Source organism: Ranitomeya imitator, chromosome 5, assembly GCF_032444005.1.
Source record: "Ranitomeya imitator isolate aRanImi1 chromosome 5, aRanImi1.pri, whole genome shotgun sequence".
Taxonomy (NCBI): Eukaryota; Metazoa; Chordata; class Amphibia; order Anura; family Dendrobatidae; genus Ranitomeya; species Ranitomeya imitator.
The window spans coordinates 366204945-366222013 of NC_091286.1; the positions used below are offsets into that span (position 1 = coordinate 366204945).

Here is a 17069-nt window from a genome sequence, read left to right on the forward strand (position 1 = left end):
CTTGACAAATCCACTTCTCATTAGTAAAAACAGGTATTTTGACATATACTACATCACTGACCCTGATATTTCCCCAACTCTGGACTCCATTATATATAATGGTCGGTACACAGGAGGTACAATGAAGGCATCATAGCATCGTAATGTGAAAATCTGAATATTTCAGGTTTTTCTAGTTCAGTAAAGAATGTGTCACTGTGTACTTGTATCACCATCACAGGTACCCAAAGATGTTAATCTTGATGTGGGGGTAAAAAAAAAAAAAAAAAGAACTCCACAAAATCCATAAAAGATAATAGATGCAGGATGATCTTCCTGATAACAGGATATACATAGTAAGACTATGTAATACTGCTCCTATGACAGTTTGCTGGGAGACTAGGAGCCGAAGATTGCTACATTGAAACAAATGTAATTACAAGGTAAGAAATGCTACAGGGCAGGAAGAAAGCGGTGCGCTCGCTATAAATGGAGGGAGAACAAAATAGCAGAGTATCAATAAGAGCAAGTGAAAAATGTCACTAAACAGAGCCAGAACTGTCAAGCAGCATCATCAGCGAAAAACAAATGGACATTATTTATCAGAGCGGAATATGAAAGGAATGTGTACGGGAAGAAGATGTGTGCTGTAAGGTGCAGAATAGATCTAACATGCAATGAATGCATTTTTCTTCATTTTTCGTTCATGGGCTTTAGACGTGAATGCTGATATACAGTATGTGGAGGCAGATCTGCTGTAATTTAAGATTACATTGTTGTATCGGCAGTGTACAGCCGACCATTAAAATTCTGCAAAGCAAGGAATTCGCTTTATTGATACCTTCCATTATGAGCAATATAATGTAATGATCCTATGCAGTGGGATTTAATAATCCGTTTCCATTTATAGCCAGGCTGGGGAAATGCACAGGAGACAGCGAGCCGCCAGACCCAGACGTTGGCATTTCTATAGATTTGTGCAGTGTAAAGCACAATGAATTTATGGTACACGTTGTACAGAGTCCAATAAAGGGACTTCTCACCGTGCGCTGTAAGAGGCGGCTCAGACACTGCCGAAAACAATACGCAAGTGTGACCAACAACATCTATGTCCTTCCTAAACAATAATGGGATGAAGCTCCAAAGAAGGCCTTCATTTGGGAAAGTTTTGCTCAGTGTAAAGGGGATTTTTAAAAGTCTCATTCACAGGACTTGAATTTCCCTACTAAAAGCAAGAACATTTTCCCCTTCACCCCCCAGCTGGTTTGCACCTTCCTCACAATTCTGACCACTGTCCCTTTGTAAGGTAATAGCTCTGGAACGCTTCAACGGATCCCATGGATTCTGAGAATGCTTTTTCGTGACACATTGTACTTTTATATTAGTGGTAAATTTAGGACAATATTTTTTGCATTTATTTGTGAAACTATCAAAATTCTGGGAAATAGTTAGAAAATGTTGCAATTTTCAAACTTAATTTTTGTTCCCTTAAACCAGAGGTATGTCACACTAAATAAATAATATTTACCACATGTCTACTTTACAGCAGAATCATTTTTAAAAAAAATTGTTAGGAAGTTAGAGGGGTTAAAAGGTTATGCAACAATTTTGCGTTTTTCCAACAAAACTAACATTGAAAGTTATGACTTTTCCACAGGTAAGGGTCAAACCCACTGGGATCCCCACTGATCTTGGAAATGGGCTTCTAAAGTGTCCCGTTGGACTATTGCTCCATTCATTCTCTTTGGGACTGACAGATAGCGAAGCGCTGTAGTTGCCCAACAGTCCCATAGAGAATGAATCTAGAGATTATTATACATTCTACTAAATCTCATCCAATTCACTTCTACAGTAATTGACTGGGGATTTCCTGTCTGAAAATGTTTTGGTCAATATGGCCATTTGAGGGCTGTTTTTTTTGCAGGACGAGTTGTACTATTGAACGGCAACATTGGCTTTACCATATTGTGTACTGAAAAACGAGGGAGTGGGGGGAATCAGAGCGGTAAAATTGTACAATTCCACATTTTTTTTTCTTTTTTAAACCACGTTCACTAAATGCTGAAACTGACCTGCCATTATGATTCCCCAGGTCACTACGAGTTTGCAGATACCAACCATGTCTAGGTTTCAGACACTCGCAGAGTCTCCATTTTTCGGGATCTGGGATAAGTTGAGGGCTTATTTTTTTGCGTGCCCAGCTGACATTTTATTGATACCATTTTGGGGTAGATACGATATTTTGATCGCCTGTTATTGCATTATATTGCAATGTTGTGGCAACCAAAAAAAGGAATTCTGGAGTTTTGATTTTTTTTCTCGTTACATCGTTTACCGATGGGATCAATTCTTTTTATATATTGAAAAATCGGGCAGGATTAGTGACGCGCTTCCGGAATCGCGTTTCACCCAAAGCTGTTAACATGTTAAATGCTACTGTCAGAGACTGGCAGTGGCATTTAACATGTTAACAGCAGGGGGTGGATCGAGATTCCACCTGTAGCTGTGAGGGGTACATGTCAGCTGATGAAATCAGCTGTCAAGTGCCAGAAAACATGAGGGCTCACACTGGAGCCTGCATGGAATGCAGGGACACGACCTATGACATGAATATATGCATTATAGGTCATGAAGGGGTTACAGAAGCACTCCCTTTGAAATTTATATTGACTATACCTGTGTAAATGTGTATATAGTGTAGCGCAAGTGAGTGTGGTAACATACTCGATCCAGTGTAGCAATCAGGGATTTACTTATGCATGGGCCCTGGAGAGCAAAAGAAAAGGGGGGGGGAAAGGGAGGAGGGGGGGAACGGCAGACTGGGTGAATCATGCAGCGCAGCCTGTGCGGAGACAGAACAGCCGAGTTACTGTAAAAATGGTCTGGCAGACTGTCCCGAACACACTCGGGTTGTCTCTGAGTATTTGTTAGTGTTCGGAGATTTAGTTTTTATCGCCGCAGCTGAATGATTTACAGCTACTAGCCAGCATAAGTACATGTGGGGGTTGCCTGGTGGCTAGGGAATCCCCACATGTAATCAAGCTGGCTAACAGATGTAAATAATTCAGCTGCCACGATGAAAACTATATCCCTGAACACTAACAAATACTCGGAGGACACCAGAGTGTGCTCAGGAAACCTCGAGTAACGAGTATATTCGCTCATCACTACTTACTTTGCATTAGTAAGCCCCGCACCTACTTAGATTGTATGGCAACAGCAGAGGGGGATGGTCGCATCTGACACCTGTGATGTCGGACGCTGATGGCGCACCTAGGTCCCTTGAGGCACATGATACGCAGGAGATGAAGTTGCGAAAGTGGCGATTTGAGTGCGAGCCTGACTGACCTCATAGGCGAACTACTCTTCTTATGCCCTCCTCCCTGCTCGTGCAGTGTGAAGTTGGAGGCAGTCTCTGACTGCTACCTGCCTGCAAACTACTAAGTAGTACCAATTCCAAACCTACTGACTGCTGCCTGTCTGCCTGAAATAAAGTACAGTTGCCTGTCAACTTTAGATTACTAGAATATCCTCTATCTCCTATACACAAAATATGGGTTAATTATTAGGGCCAGTTCACATGAAGGATATTAAAGTTTGGCGCGGACAGCCATGCCAACCTTCTGCTGAATATCCATGGTGGCCGCTTCCTTCATGCCTCACATTCATCTCTATTTGAGACAGTGAAGAGTATTGCGGAACAGTGCATTTTAACTGCAGCCGTGCCGAGAGAGGACCTGTCAGCACCAAAATTCTGCTTGAAAATATCCTGTGAGAGCAGGCCCTTACAATCGAGCAGCTGCATGAACGCCTAATCAGCTGCTCTGCTCATTTCAGAGGGCAATAAAAAAATTTTTTTAAATTAAGCACAGGGCCTCTGTGAATTTTAATAGCTTAGAGTAGAGTAGGGCTGTGCCAAAGCAGTTTACTTTGTCGTGGTGGAAGGCTTAAAAAAATCTTTTGTCCAAAACAACAGCTGAAGGCTAGGTTTGCGATATGGTGTTTGATGGGAACTGTTAATGTGTGATTGGTGAAGATGTGGTGCAGAAGTGGAGTTTTTCCTGGACTGTGCGGTGGGATTGAGGAAAGCTTGAGGGGTGGAGGCGAACCTGGGGTGAAGCCTGGATGGAGTCTCAAGGGGGCCCTAAAATTTTGCCAGCATGGGGTCCTGAAATTCCTGGTTTCGAGCACCACTCCGGTCCTCTTCTGGAGTCATATGACTGCTATTCTGACTTGCCAGATCACACTAAGGTTTATGTGTGAGCCAGAAGTCACTTTAACAATATAAGTCTATGGACTCAAAAGTAACATCCGGCTCACATAAACCCCAGTGTGATCTGGCAAGTCGGAATTGCCATCATGTGACTCAGGAAAAGACCGGAGTGGTGCTGGAACCCGAAAAAGATGGAGATTGGCGAGTATATTCACACATCTATACAGGTATAAGCTGATAAAAATTTAATACTGACCTGTAAACCCACAAGCTTTATTTCTATGAGATGCAGTAATGTGTCCTGGTCTCACAAAGACAAACCATGCCAATCGTAGATTTACAATGTTGAGAACTAGCTATATCTATGTTAGACAGAGAACAATGAGAGCAATATTTTCTGAGCAGACAACAGCTATGTATTTGAGCCTCCATAAATAGGACATGACGTCTATAGGTATAATTATATCAACGAGCAAAGACGAGTATCTCCATGCTCATAGGTTACAATATTAAAATCAAGCCATATGCACAATCTATGAAGACAAACACCAAAGCTGAAAACCCTGGAAGACTTAAGGTACCGTCACACATAACGATATCGTTAACGATATTGTTGCAACGTCACGCTTTTGGTGACGTAGCAACGATCCCGCTAACGATCTCGTTATGTGTGACAGCGACCAACGATCAGGCCCCTGCTGGGAGATCGTTGGTCGTTGGGGAATGATCAGGACCATTTTTTGGTCGCTGATCACCCGCTATGATCGCTGGATCGGCGTGTGTGACGCCGATCCAGCGATGTGTTCACTTGTAACCAGGGAAAATATCAGGTTACTAAGTGCAGGGCCGCGCTTAGTAACCCGATATTTACCCTGGTTACCATTGTAAAAGTTAAAAAAAAAAACCACTACATACTCACATTCTGATGTCTGTCACGTCCCCCGGCGTCCACTGTGTCAGCGCCGGCCGTAAAGCAGAGCACAGCGGTGACAGCAGCGCTCCTGCCGAAAGCAGTTTTAACCCTGTGGACGCCAGCGGGGGACGTGACAGACATCAGAATGTGAGTATGTAGTGTTTTTTTTTTTTTTTTACTTTTACAATGGTAACCAGGGTAAATATCGGGTTACTAAGCGTGGCCCTGCACTTAGTAACCTGATGTTTACCCTGGTTACCCGGGTGCTGCAGGGGGACTTCGGCATCGTTGAAGACAGTTACAACAAAGCCGAAGTCGTTCCCCTGATCGTTGGTCGCTGGAGAGAGCGGTCTGTGTGACAGCTCCCCAGCGACCACACAACGATCACGGCCAGGTCGTATCGTTTGTCGTGATCGTTGGTAAGTCATTTAGTGTAAAGGTACCTTTACAGTATTTGTATACGTGACTACAACAACTGGCATATCATTTCTCCAATATTTAGCCCATTTCATTATGTATTCGCCACTGTCCTAGTGACTTACTACATCTGAATATTTTATAAACCAATCTGTTGCTCACAAAATTTTGCTATTAAAAAGGTTAATTAGTTATATTTATGTTGTTTATGTACCACAAATTACTGCCATATACCAGACTACATGTGCTCACTGCCAGGATTCATATAACACCCTGCGTAGAGTATTCCAGAGCAAGCGGCGCTTTACTTTAATACAAACACATTCATAATCTCTGTGACTGCAAAGAACGAAGGGAGGATGATACAATCTAAATTAGAATACAAACCGCGGCACAAAAATGTCACCTGGTTTATTCCAAAAATATCTAACATTTGAAAATAGTCATGTAACACTGTGAAGATTGCAATTAGCAATGGTGTGATACAGAGGCTGGGTATGGTGGCACAGATGTTAGCATTGCTGCCATAGGCTCAAATCCAACATCCGCACGGAGTTTCTACACTTTCCCAAAGTAATCTTTCAGCATTTTACCTCCTAAAGAATTACAGAAGAGTGCAGTGACACACTGTGTGGGCATCGGTATAAGGTAATCCGACATAATCACTGGTACTTAAAGCTATTGTCCAATACATATAACGTCCTTTATAAATATTTTTTTAGGCCCTCACCCAGCTATTCTTATTTCTGTAATCAGAAATATTCAGAAAAATTTCTGTAATCAGAAATATTCAGAAAAATTCCCACGCTCGAGTTCATCTGAGGTTATGCCAGCAGGGGGCACAGCACCGAAAGTCTAGGTAGCTACGTTCCCGTGCTTTCCATTAATTCCCCAGTTTTTACAGGCAGGGGCGGTAGCATTAGCAGGCTCCTGCTTGTAAAATTATTTAACCCCTTCAGATGGATTTGCAGCGTGGGACAAGACTGAACGACGGTAGGTATGGGATATTGTTGATTTTTTATTTTAACTTTGTTTCAGGTGACAAGGGTCTTTGATTGGATTGAGAGTATAATAAACTATTACAACACCCTGTGTCTTTATTTCATTAAAATACTTTTTTCCTAATGTGTGTGTAATGTGTGTGTGTTTTATTAACCATTTACTACTATTGGATTAATAATGGATAGGTGTCTTATTGACGCCTCACCAGTATTAACCTGGCTTAATGTCATCTTACAATAGCAAGGTGACATTAACCCTTTATTACCCCATATCCCACAGCTACGGGGGAGTGGGAAGAGAGAGGCTAAGTGCCAGAATAGGCGCATCTTACAGATGTGCCTTCTCTGGGGAGGCTTGGGGCAGATGTTTTTAGCCTGGGGGGGGGGGGGGTTCCTATAACCATGGTCCCTCTCTAGGCTATTAATATCTGCCCTCAGTCACTGGCTTTCCCACTCTGGCGGAGCCCACAACAATTCTTTCTGTGATTTAACCCTTTATTTTAACAGCTAGAGCCCCCAAGTATTGCACACAGACACTTGGAACATTATTAGTGAGGAATATGTTAAAAATAAGGGATATGAAATGGTTTACTGTCTGTAAACCATGTCTCATATCCTGTCGGGTTTGGGAAGGAGATAGCAAAAGCCGGCAATTGAATTACCGGCTTTTCTGCTATCTAGCGCTGTATGAAATATAAATACATACTAATATATATATTTTTTGTAGCGTTTTGTCATTCCCCTAATATTATTATATTGGTATTTTTCTTGTTGCCACTTTCTTTCCATCAATAGATGACCCATAACAATGGTAGTAATATTGTCCCTCTATTAACCACAATTGAGTGTTGTATATATGATAAATACCACCAAGATAGCATATGTAGCACTGCTGCTATTAGTCAAGATTTTGTAGTGTCTCCTCCATGAGGTCCATCTGATTTTATACTAATTAATAAAGATGTGATTTTATTATAATGGATCTCTTCATTAATCTGGAAGATAATTTCGACTGGAGTTTTGGTTCATAAATTAGAAAAGTGGTTTGGACTTGAAAGGTAAAATTTATAAAAAAAAAAAAAATCTATGTATTGAAGAACCACTTTAAGGAAACACTAAACACAGAAACTGTACAAAAAAGATGGCATATACAAGCAATACCCTCCCATAATATCCTCCATTTCTTAGATCTTCGCTTGTGCCATATTAAGGGAGCCTGCCATAAAAAAACAGTATTTAAACAGTATTTAAAGGCAGCTATAGTGGAAATCTGTAGGTAAACACTGCGCTATATTACATGGCTGTCTAATTATCCCTATAGTCGCTTGCTTTCAGCCATCAGGGCTCACTGCACAATGAGTGAGCTGTAAGCGCACCAGTCGCGCCCCAACATTCTGCTCTACAGTGTGTGTGTGTGTGTGTTCAGTAGGATGTAAGGCAGTGAGTAGGAAGGGCGAGTACAGTGCGCTCAGTGTGTAGGGAGCTCCGACGTTCAATGGCTTGGAGCCCCCCTCCTGTGATTGGAAGAGCGTGCTGCAGGGAGAATAGAACAACATGCACCAGCACTCCCAATGACACTGTGAAATGGTATTTACCTGCAGATTACCACTATGACAGCGGGTAAATTCAGTTTTTGTTCTTCTTGGTTTTGCGGATAGGATCCCTTTTTAGGGATCATGTCAGATGTTTCAAGCTGCTCAACCACAGGCAGCATGTTTCAGGGACAGGTTCCATCATTAAATGTATCTGTTTCACTCAAACTTTGACATTTCCGTGAAATCCTACCTTAATCAGGGAGTAATAAACATATATCCACTGGGCTTCTTCCTGCCTGCAGAAGGTTTTTTTTCTCTTTCTTCAGTATGTACGGGTATTCGCTATGCAAACTAGGGGGCTGGCCAGTTAGGGATTATTGACCTGTCAGCAGTCTGCATTATGAATAGCTAATCAGAGCACCACATGCAGACAGGGTCGTACTGGCCTACTGGAGAACCGGAGGATTTTCCGGTAGGCCCAGGCATTGACACCTGCTGGCATATTGGCCAGCAGCTGCCTGGGGCCCCCACTGCTCCAGAGGCCCCCCAGCCAGTGGCGTGTCACTAAAAGCAGCACACCGAGCTGCTACGGGGCCCCTGAGTCAAGGGGGGCCCTCCCGGTGCCAGAGAGCAGCAGCTGGAGACAGGAGCCTGTCACCACTGCTAAGAGAAATGAAAATGGGCATGGAGAGGAGTGAATACCATTTCACTTTAATAGCGGGCAGCGTTAGCCGCAGGCTGAGGCTAACACTGCCCGCTGGTGCTGCTGAATAGGGGCCCCGGAAGTGGGCACCTAAAGGCTGGCGAACCCTGATTGCGATCCCTGCAGCTTGGGACCGGAGCCGAGCTGCAGGGATCCGATGCCGTCCTCCTTCCTGCCCGGCACTTCCTGTCTGACGTCATCATACAGAGCAGCTGTTTCAGAGAGGAAGCTGCCAGGATGTGCTGCGGCTGCTGGGAACGTGCGGAGAGGAGTGGGTGCCATGTGTGTGGGCGTGTGAGTGCGGGTATGTGTGTGTATATGTATGTATGTATGTGTGTGAGAGAGAGTGGTGCGGTGCTGTATGTGTGATAGTGGTGTGTGTGTATTGGAGATATTGGAGATTGGTAATGATGGGGATGGTGGGTGAGAAGGCAATGATGGTGGTGGGGGGGAGGCAATGACGATGGTGGTGGGGGAGGCATTGAAGGAGGTGGTGGAATGGGCAATGATGTCGTGGTGGGGGAGGTGGTGGTGGGGAGAAGGCAATGATTCTTGTGGTGGAAAGGACAATGATGATGGTGGTGGGGGAGGCAATGATGGAGGTGTTGGAACGGGCAATGATGGAGGTGTTGGAATGGGCAATGATGGGGGAGGTGGGGGAGAAAACAATGATGGTTGTGGTGTAAAGGTCAATGATGGTAGTGGCGGAAAGGACAATGGTGGTGGGGAGGATTCAATGATGGAGGTTGTGGGTGAGAAGGCAATGATGGAGGTGGTGAGGAGTACAATGGGAGTGGAGGGGGAGAACAATGATGGTGAAGGAGGGGGAGAACAATGATGGTGAAGGAAGGGGGCTGCATTATACCCTTTCAGGGGGGCTGCATTATACCCTATGAGGGGGCTACATTATAATTCTGTGGGGGCTACATCATACTATATGAGGGGAGCTGCATTATGCCATATGAGGGGGCTACAGTACATTCTATGGGGGGCTGCCTTATGAGGGTGTTGCATTATACTCTGAGGGGGGTACATTATATTCTGTGGAGGGACTGCATTATACTATATGAGGGGGCTGCATTATGCCATATGAGGGTGCTACATTATATAGTCTATGGGGGGGCTGCATTATACCTTATGAGGGGGTTGCATTATATTTTGTGGGGTGCTGTATTATACCCTATGAGGGAGGCTACATTATATTCTAAGAGGGGGGCTACTTTATATTCTCTGAGGGGCTACCCCAACCCCTGCTACATAATTGAGACGTGTACTACCTTATGTTATACCCTGATATTGGCGTGTTTTACCACACAATTGATGGTCTTGAATTTATTTCTATATAGCTACATAGTGGGCCCCAAGAATGATTTTCTCTGGTGGGCCCAAGGTGCTCCAGTCCGACGTTGCATGCAGACCCCCCTCCAGGCCTGCACCAGGGCACGAGCATATCATTAACTGAAAATAAAGATTGCACAACAACCACAAGACGGATTTCATCAACTAAGGTATCATTGTAAGCAGTATAACGGCGCAGACTTGACACTGTCTGTAGGTTACTGTGCACAATCCTGATGACAGATTCCCTTTAAAAAGCACAGATTTGCACTACTTTCTGACTTTAAACTTGCTAAGTATTCCAAATAGAAGAAATCCATGCCCATTCAAACTTAACCTCTCCAACGTTTAAAAATAGGTGACTACCAAGAGAAGCCGCATACAGGATTACCTGCGTTGTGGTTGCAGAGGATGGTAGGGGGTTAGAGATCATTGGACCAAATATATCCAGGTCATCATTTAATGTGCTTGATGTAGATGCGCTGCCATTTGCCACTGGTAGCTCTGTGGGAGTATCTGAATGTGAAAAACAAAAATCCATGAGGAGAGCCGCATAGAAACAGATTACACTCTACTAAAATGTCTAATGATCCATTATATTATTCACACCCAGAATCTAGAATCTCATTTACCCAAAACAGAGTTCAGACCCTTTGTAGGTTTCTCGCTTCAGCTCTAATCCATGTGTCATATAATCAGTGATTCTGGTGTCTAGACTTCACAATTTACAAATGGGGAAAAAAAAGTTACAAAATAGGGCTCAAGACCACAATACTATACCGTAAGGCTACTTTCACATTAGCGTCGATACGGGGCCATCGCGCTGCGTCGGCCCGACGTACCGACACATACTGTGCAAGCGCCGCACAACGTTGCGAGTTGTGGGGAGGTGGGCGGGCGGAGTTGGTGGACACAACGCAGCAAAAAACGTTACATGTAAAGTTTTTTGCTGCCGACGGTCCACCACAACACGACGCAACCGTCGCACGACGGTTGCGACGTGTGGTAAAGCGTTGCAATGCGTCGCTAATGTTAGTCAATGGAGAAAAAACGCATCCTGCAAGCAATTTTGCAGGATGCGTTTTTTTCTCCTAAACGACGCATTGTGACATGCAGTGCACAACGCTAGTGTGAAAGTAGCCTTACTGACCCAGTATTAGCAAGTACACACAGGACAGAAACCAGATAGAATGCAGAGGGCATTAGATGGTTTAAATGAAACTGAAGGCTAGGGAGGACGGTTTAGATACATAGATATAGAGGCTAGAGAGGAGGACGGATCTAGAGGTCAGGATTGAGGATATAGATTAAACTGGAAGTGAAGGAGGATGGTTTAGATAAATCTAGGGGCCAGAGAGGAAGATCTAGATGAATCTTGAGGCCAGGGAAAATTGTTTAGATGAGTGTTTCCCAAACCCGGCCCCAAAACATCATGCTTTCAACATTTCCTTAGTATTGCACAGGAGAAAACCTAGAGCAGTTTCTGATGGCTTAGGCTGCTTTCACACATCAGGTTTTTTGTTTCAGGCTAAATCCAGCTCTCGGGAGAAAAAACTGAACCGGAAAAAATAAAAACCGGATTCGTTTTTTCCCCCATTGACTTGTATTAGCGCCGGATGGCCCAGTGTTCCTTCCGGTTTGATGCCGGATCCGGCGTACACTCGATTCCGGCGTCTGGAAAAAATGTCTACTGTAACGTTTTTTGTCTCCGGCGAAAAAGCCTGAAGCGCCGGATCTGGCGCTTCCGGCTGTTTGCTAGAATGGAAGCCTATGGGAGCCGGATGCAGAAAATGGCAGATCCGGCGGCCTGATCCATTTTTTTTTAAATTGAGCATGCTCCAATATTTTTCTATCCAATAATCTAGATAGGCTAGCCGGATCAGTAAAAAAAAAAGGATCCGTGGCATCAGTTTTTCACAATCTGCGCCGGATCCAGTTTTTCCAACATTCGCCGGATTTAGCCTGAAACAAAAAACCTGATGTGTGAAAGTAGCCTAAATAATAATTATGTTACCAGTATAATACTGAGGAAATCCTGAAAACATGACGTGCTGGGGTTGTTAGGACTTGAGTTTGGGAAACACTGGTTTAGCTGAATCTGGTGGCCAGAGAATATGTTTTTAAATGGCTTAAAACCAGGAAAGAGGTTTCAGATGGTTAAAGAAGGCAAGGAGGAGAATTTAGATGGATGAATCTGGATGCCTGGGCCAGTCGGGAGGCTTTATATGAATATGGAGGGTAGGGAGGAGAGTTTAGATGAATCTCAAGGTCAGAGAAGAGGGTTTGATATGAATCTGAAAGGCATGGATGAGGGTTTAGATCAAGGGTGTGTAAAGGTGTGACAGACACTCATGTTCCTGCCCCAACAATTGTATGGTGTGAATATTGTCATGCATTTTATGGTGACAAGTGCAATGTAAAATGTATAGAGTGTAATGTGAACAAATCAAAGTGCGATAGGTGCTGATGCTGCTGTGTAGTTACTGCAAAGGTAACACCTACGGTAACTCTGGTACGCTCTGCTATAGGGAAAGCATAGGATATAGTTTTAGGACATAACGTATATTAGGCAGTGAGAGTATGTAAGTGTATTATGCTTACTCCATACTTTTAGAAGATAGTGACTGTAGTTAGGTAGATGAAAGGTTAAGTTCACCCAGCAATAGACGGCTGTGGCATACAAAGTAAAGACAATTAATGATTGGTCTAGCCGACAATGGGAGGGGTTAGGGTCAGTAAAAGGAAACCACCTCCTGGTTTACTCAGTAAGATTGCTCATGAGAGACCATGTCAAGCTCAAGTGGTGGGATGGAGGCACATGGAGTACATAGTCTTCTGGTGGTATGAGGTCACAGCAAATTTCCTGGGACCATTCCTGCAACGTCCGGCGCCTACGGCACAAAATAGGCACTGAGGAGACTGTCTTAATCCCTTCCAAACAAAGGAAGCCGAACGTGGAACAGCATGAGGGAAGCGAAGTGGATCTCGAAAATACTGTGGTGCCAAGTTTTGGGAATTCTTAGGGCAATCAAGACCTGTTAAAGTAGGGATAATTCAAGAAGAACCTAAGAAAATAATTGAGATGCACTGTGTTGATGGAACAAGAACTGGAGGGTGCTGTGCCTGATATTGTGTATTAAAGACTGATATACTTGAAATGTTCTTTAAAAGTTGAACTTGTTAAAATTATGCAGGTGTCCCCTTGTGATGACACAGTATTTTATCTTAATTAACCAGACATATATTTTCAGTAAGATAGGGGTAATAGCATTATATGTTGACATTTGAATTTGTTTTTCTTTCTTTGGGTGGTCAAGAGTCTGAAATATTGACTCTTATTGTAGGTTTAATTGATATTTTTAAACTCATGAATGGTTGTTATTTACCTCTTATATCAGCTCCTGCAGTTTATTGTACTGTTATCTTTGCAAAACAGGGATGCAGGGTCACTGAACAATGATATTTGCTGATATGCTGATTACACATTATACCACGCCATGCAGTTTATGGACTTACAAACATTGAAGGAAAAACTAAATAATCAAACAATGCTAGTTACGGTAATCTCATCACCCCTTCCCCTTGACCAGTAAACAATGGCTTGATCAACAGTTGTGAACTATAAAATGGGGATATGCCTCTGTAACAATATGCATGCAGACATCCAAGCCATCCAAACGATCCTAAGATCCAGAGATTCTTTACAAAACCACAGCCCAGGAACACTCTATAGGATAGCTGCCAGATCGTGGCTCCATCACAAGGGACACAGATTTGACATTCTACAGGATGCCAGCGGACCACAGCCCCAGCTGAAAGAAAACAGATCTGCTCCATTGACCATCACTGAACCCATGGATACATTTGGGGTAGTCAGGATTTGGACCTACCAGTCACCGGAGCCCCGTGGATACGTTTGGGAATGCCAGGATTAGGGACCCATCGGTCACCTGGCCTTGTACCTGAATGGAATGTCAGCTTCCTAAGCTTGTCGGTAACTCCTCTGTGTGAATGTTACAGGTGGGTGTAGTCAGCCCTGGAAGCTCTGAAGTCACAGCAGCTCTTATCCCAACGAGTCAGTAGAGTGGTGAGACTGTCATATTGCACCATTTGAGTAATTTGCTGGGGCTGTTATATGTATTTGCCTGTTTTGTGGTTCAGTAAAGTATTGCCACACTGTTTTACCTACACCCTGTGTCTGAGTAGTATTATGCCAACGGCAAAAGGAGAGGGGGAGTTTGGTGGGATGAGCCCAGGACAATGCAGTTTCAGCTAGCGGACCTGCTGACCACCATGCCTTCACACTGTGTGTGTGTGTGTGTGTGTGTGTGTGTGTGTGTGTGTGTGTGCGTGCGTGCGTCTAGTCCTGGAACCAAGGACATGGATACAGAGGAGGCCGCAAGCCTGCAAGTGAGTACAAAGTAATGCACACAGTACAACACTTATGGACTGGGACACGGTTTGTAAAGTGCCATGGTGTTAGGGAGCAGCAACTTGGCCACGACTACTGTCCTGGGCACCTTACAGGTGCATAACCCTTTTTTGGTCCAAGGACCACATTGTCATACTGTAAAAATCCCATGGGCCACAAGTAAAATTAAAGGGGTATTACCTCTGACATTTATGGCGTATCAAACATACATACCTTAAATGTCTGTTTTATGTGGATTTTGCTGTAAAATCTGCTTGCCACTACTGTTCTGTGTGTGGCTACTCACATAGTTAACCTGTCAGACAAGTATTTTTGTGTCCATATAGTTGGGAGCCGCACAGAATGGCATTGGGGGACGCATGTGGCTGCAGACCTCTGGTTTAGATGGATGTGGAGGGCAAAGATGATGAATATTGAGGCCAGGGGAGGGGGTATATATCGAGGCCATGGGGAAGGATATAAATGAAAGTGGAGGGCAAGGAAAAGGAGAACGGTATATGAATTGGGAAGGAATGGAGAAGTTTTCAGATTAATCTGGAGGAAAGAAGGGTTTAAATGAAGAATGTATTTACTGTCTGTAATATTAAAACATGTACAATATTAGATCATTACAACATAAACATTTGTAATTATAGAGTTTATGATAAAAGCTTTGCTACCATAGTCCAGTATTAGCAGATTTTGCATGATCTCTAGAACGGCGGCCACACTACTGGACTTCTACAAACACAGACATATTAAATCCAGTATATTATAAACTACGGTATGCACACACATTCATACATTATACATATGCCTTATGTGCATGTATCAAGATAAAATATTTACTGTAGTTTTTTAAAACATTAATCAAAGCCATCCTCCTACATCTAACGAATCCTGCACGTCTCCGTGTAGCCTGTGTCTATAACAGTGTTACAGTGTACCAGCACACTTCATACATGAATGCACAAAGGGGACCACAAATCAAATGAGCATCATATTCAAGATACAATAGATGTTGCTATAGCAATGGAGAGAGCCAAGGTTGTGAACCTCTCACTTTCTAAAGCTTCAATTTGATTTTGCTGCAGCAAGCAGTCATGAAACCTATAAGATATATGTATCATGAAGTCAGAGGCTGCCTAGGTTTCCAGTCTTGAGGCTTATCCAAAATTCAAACATGCACAGTCATCTGCAGTTTTGGACATATGAGATCTGGTAGGTTACTTGTCTAATAGATATGCATCTCAACACTACTATCTGCATGCTGGGATGAACTCTGGTCACACGATGCCCGGCCAGCCCTTTATTTGCCTATGGATACATGATGCCCCGTCCAGTCCCTTTTTTTTGCCTCTGGACACATGATGCCCCATCCAGTCCCTTTATTTGCCTCTGGTTACATAATGCCCCATCCAGTCCCTTTTTTTGCCTCTGGACACATGATGCCCCGTCCAGTCCCTTTATTTGCCTCTGGACACACGATGCCCCGTCCAGTCCCTTTATTTGCCCCAGTGTTACCACCTTCACTGCAGAAATAATATGCTGACGGTGCTTAAAGGGAACCTGCTCCCAGGAATATACAGTACAATCTGCAGGCAGCATGTTGCAGAACAAGGGAATCTGAGAATTATGATATATACCGTAGTTTGTAAGAAAAGATTCAGTATAATCTGTGTTTTATTCACTTAAACCTCTGATTTTCCTGGCCGTCAGCCCAGTGGGTGGTCCCATTAGTGACTGACAGCTATCTCTTTATGCACACTTCTAGAAAAGACACTGATACGACCGCCCACTGGACCAAAAATCCTAGAAAGAACAGAGGTTTAAATGATTAAATCACAGATTATACTGAATCTTTTCTCAGAAAACTATATATATCAATCTGCTCAGCTCCCCCTGATCTATAACATGGTGCCTGCAGGTTGGACAGCATTTTCATGGCGACAGGTTCCCTTTACGCACTGTACAGTATGTTATCACCTGCATTGAAAGTGGTAGCAACACTGGGGCAAATTAAGGGACCGCACAGGGTATGTAACCAGAGTCTGGCCCTTTATACAGGTAGTAAAATAGTATTGATGCACGGCAAAAATCCAAAATATTTATCCATAACAGATCAGACTGTTTTGTGCAACCGGTTTAATTCATACACACTCCTTGTATCACCAGATGGAACCAGCTAGTTCTTCATGAGGGAAGCGGTCAGTACATAAGGTAGAAATCGGAAAAGCAGTTGATTTCTACTGCACTGACTGGACGGTGCTAACAATTGATGTAACAATATAAAAAGGAAGTAATTTCACGGCTTCAAAATGTAAAAACATTCAGATATAGGCCAGCCTCCCCACTGGGATTCAGACCAGAATAAGCTTCCTTGCTCACTTGGTCAGAATGACCTTGTGCTACTATTTGGAGGCACATTTACTTACAGAAACACACACCTGCAATGAACCATTTTGCAAGCTCAAAGTGGTATCATAAAAAGAAAACCTCATGCTGCTAGTGAGAACCTGCTTACTACAACTACAAAAAAGTACCACTCCTAGTTAGATA

The 17069-nt window shown here is 43.5% G+C and overlaps 1 protein-coding gene across 2 annotated transcripts in view; it reads right to left on the reverse strand.

Annotated features, from left to right (window-relative positions):
* The window catches only part of SMAP1 (small ArfGAP 1), a 381004-nt gene that overhangs the window by 22217 nt on the left and 341718 nt on the right, over positions 1-17069 (reverse strand). For both annotated transcript variants that reach the window (XM_069726628.1, XM_069726626.1), the window contains one exon: positions 10491-10615. In XM_069726628.1, coding sequence (XP_069582729.1) covers positions 10491-10615 — 125 coding nt within the window. The remainder of the gene's footprint in view (positions 1-10490; positions 10616-17069) is intronic.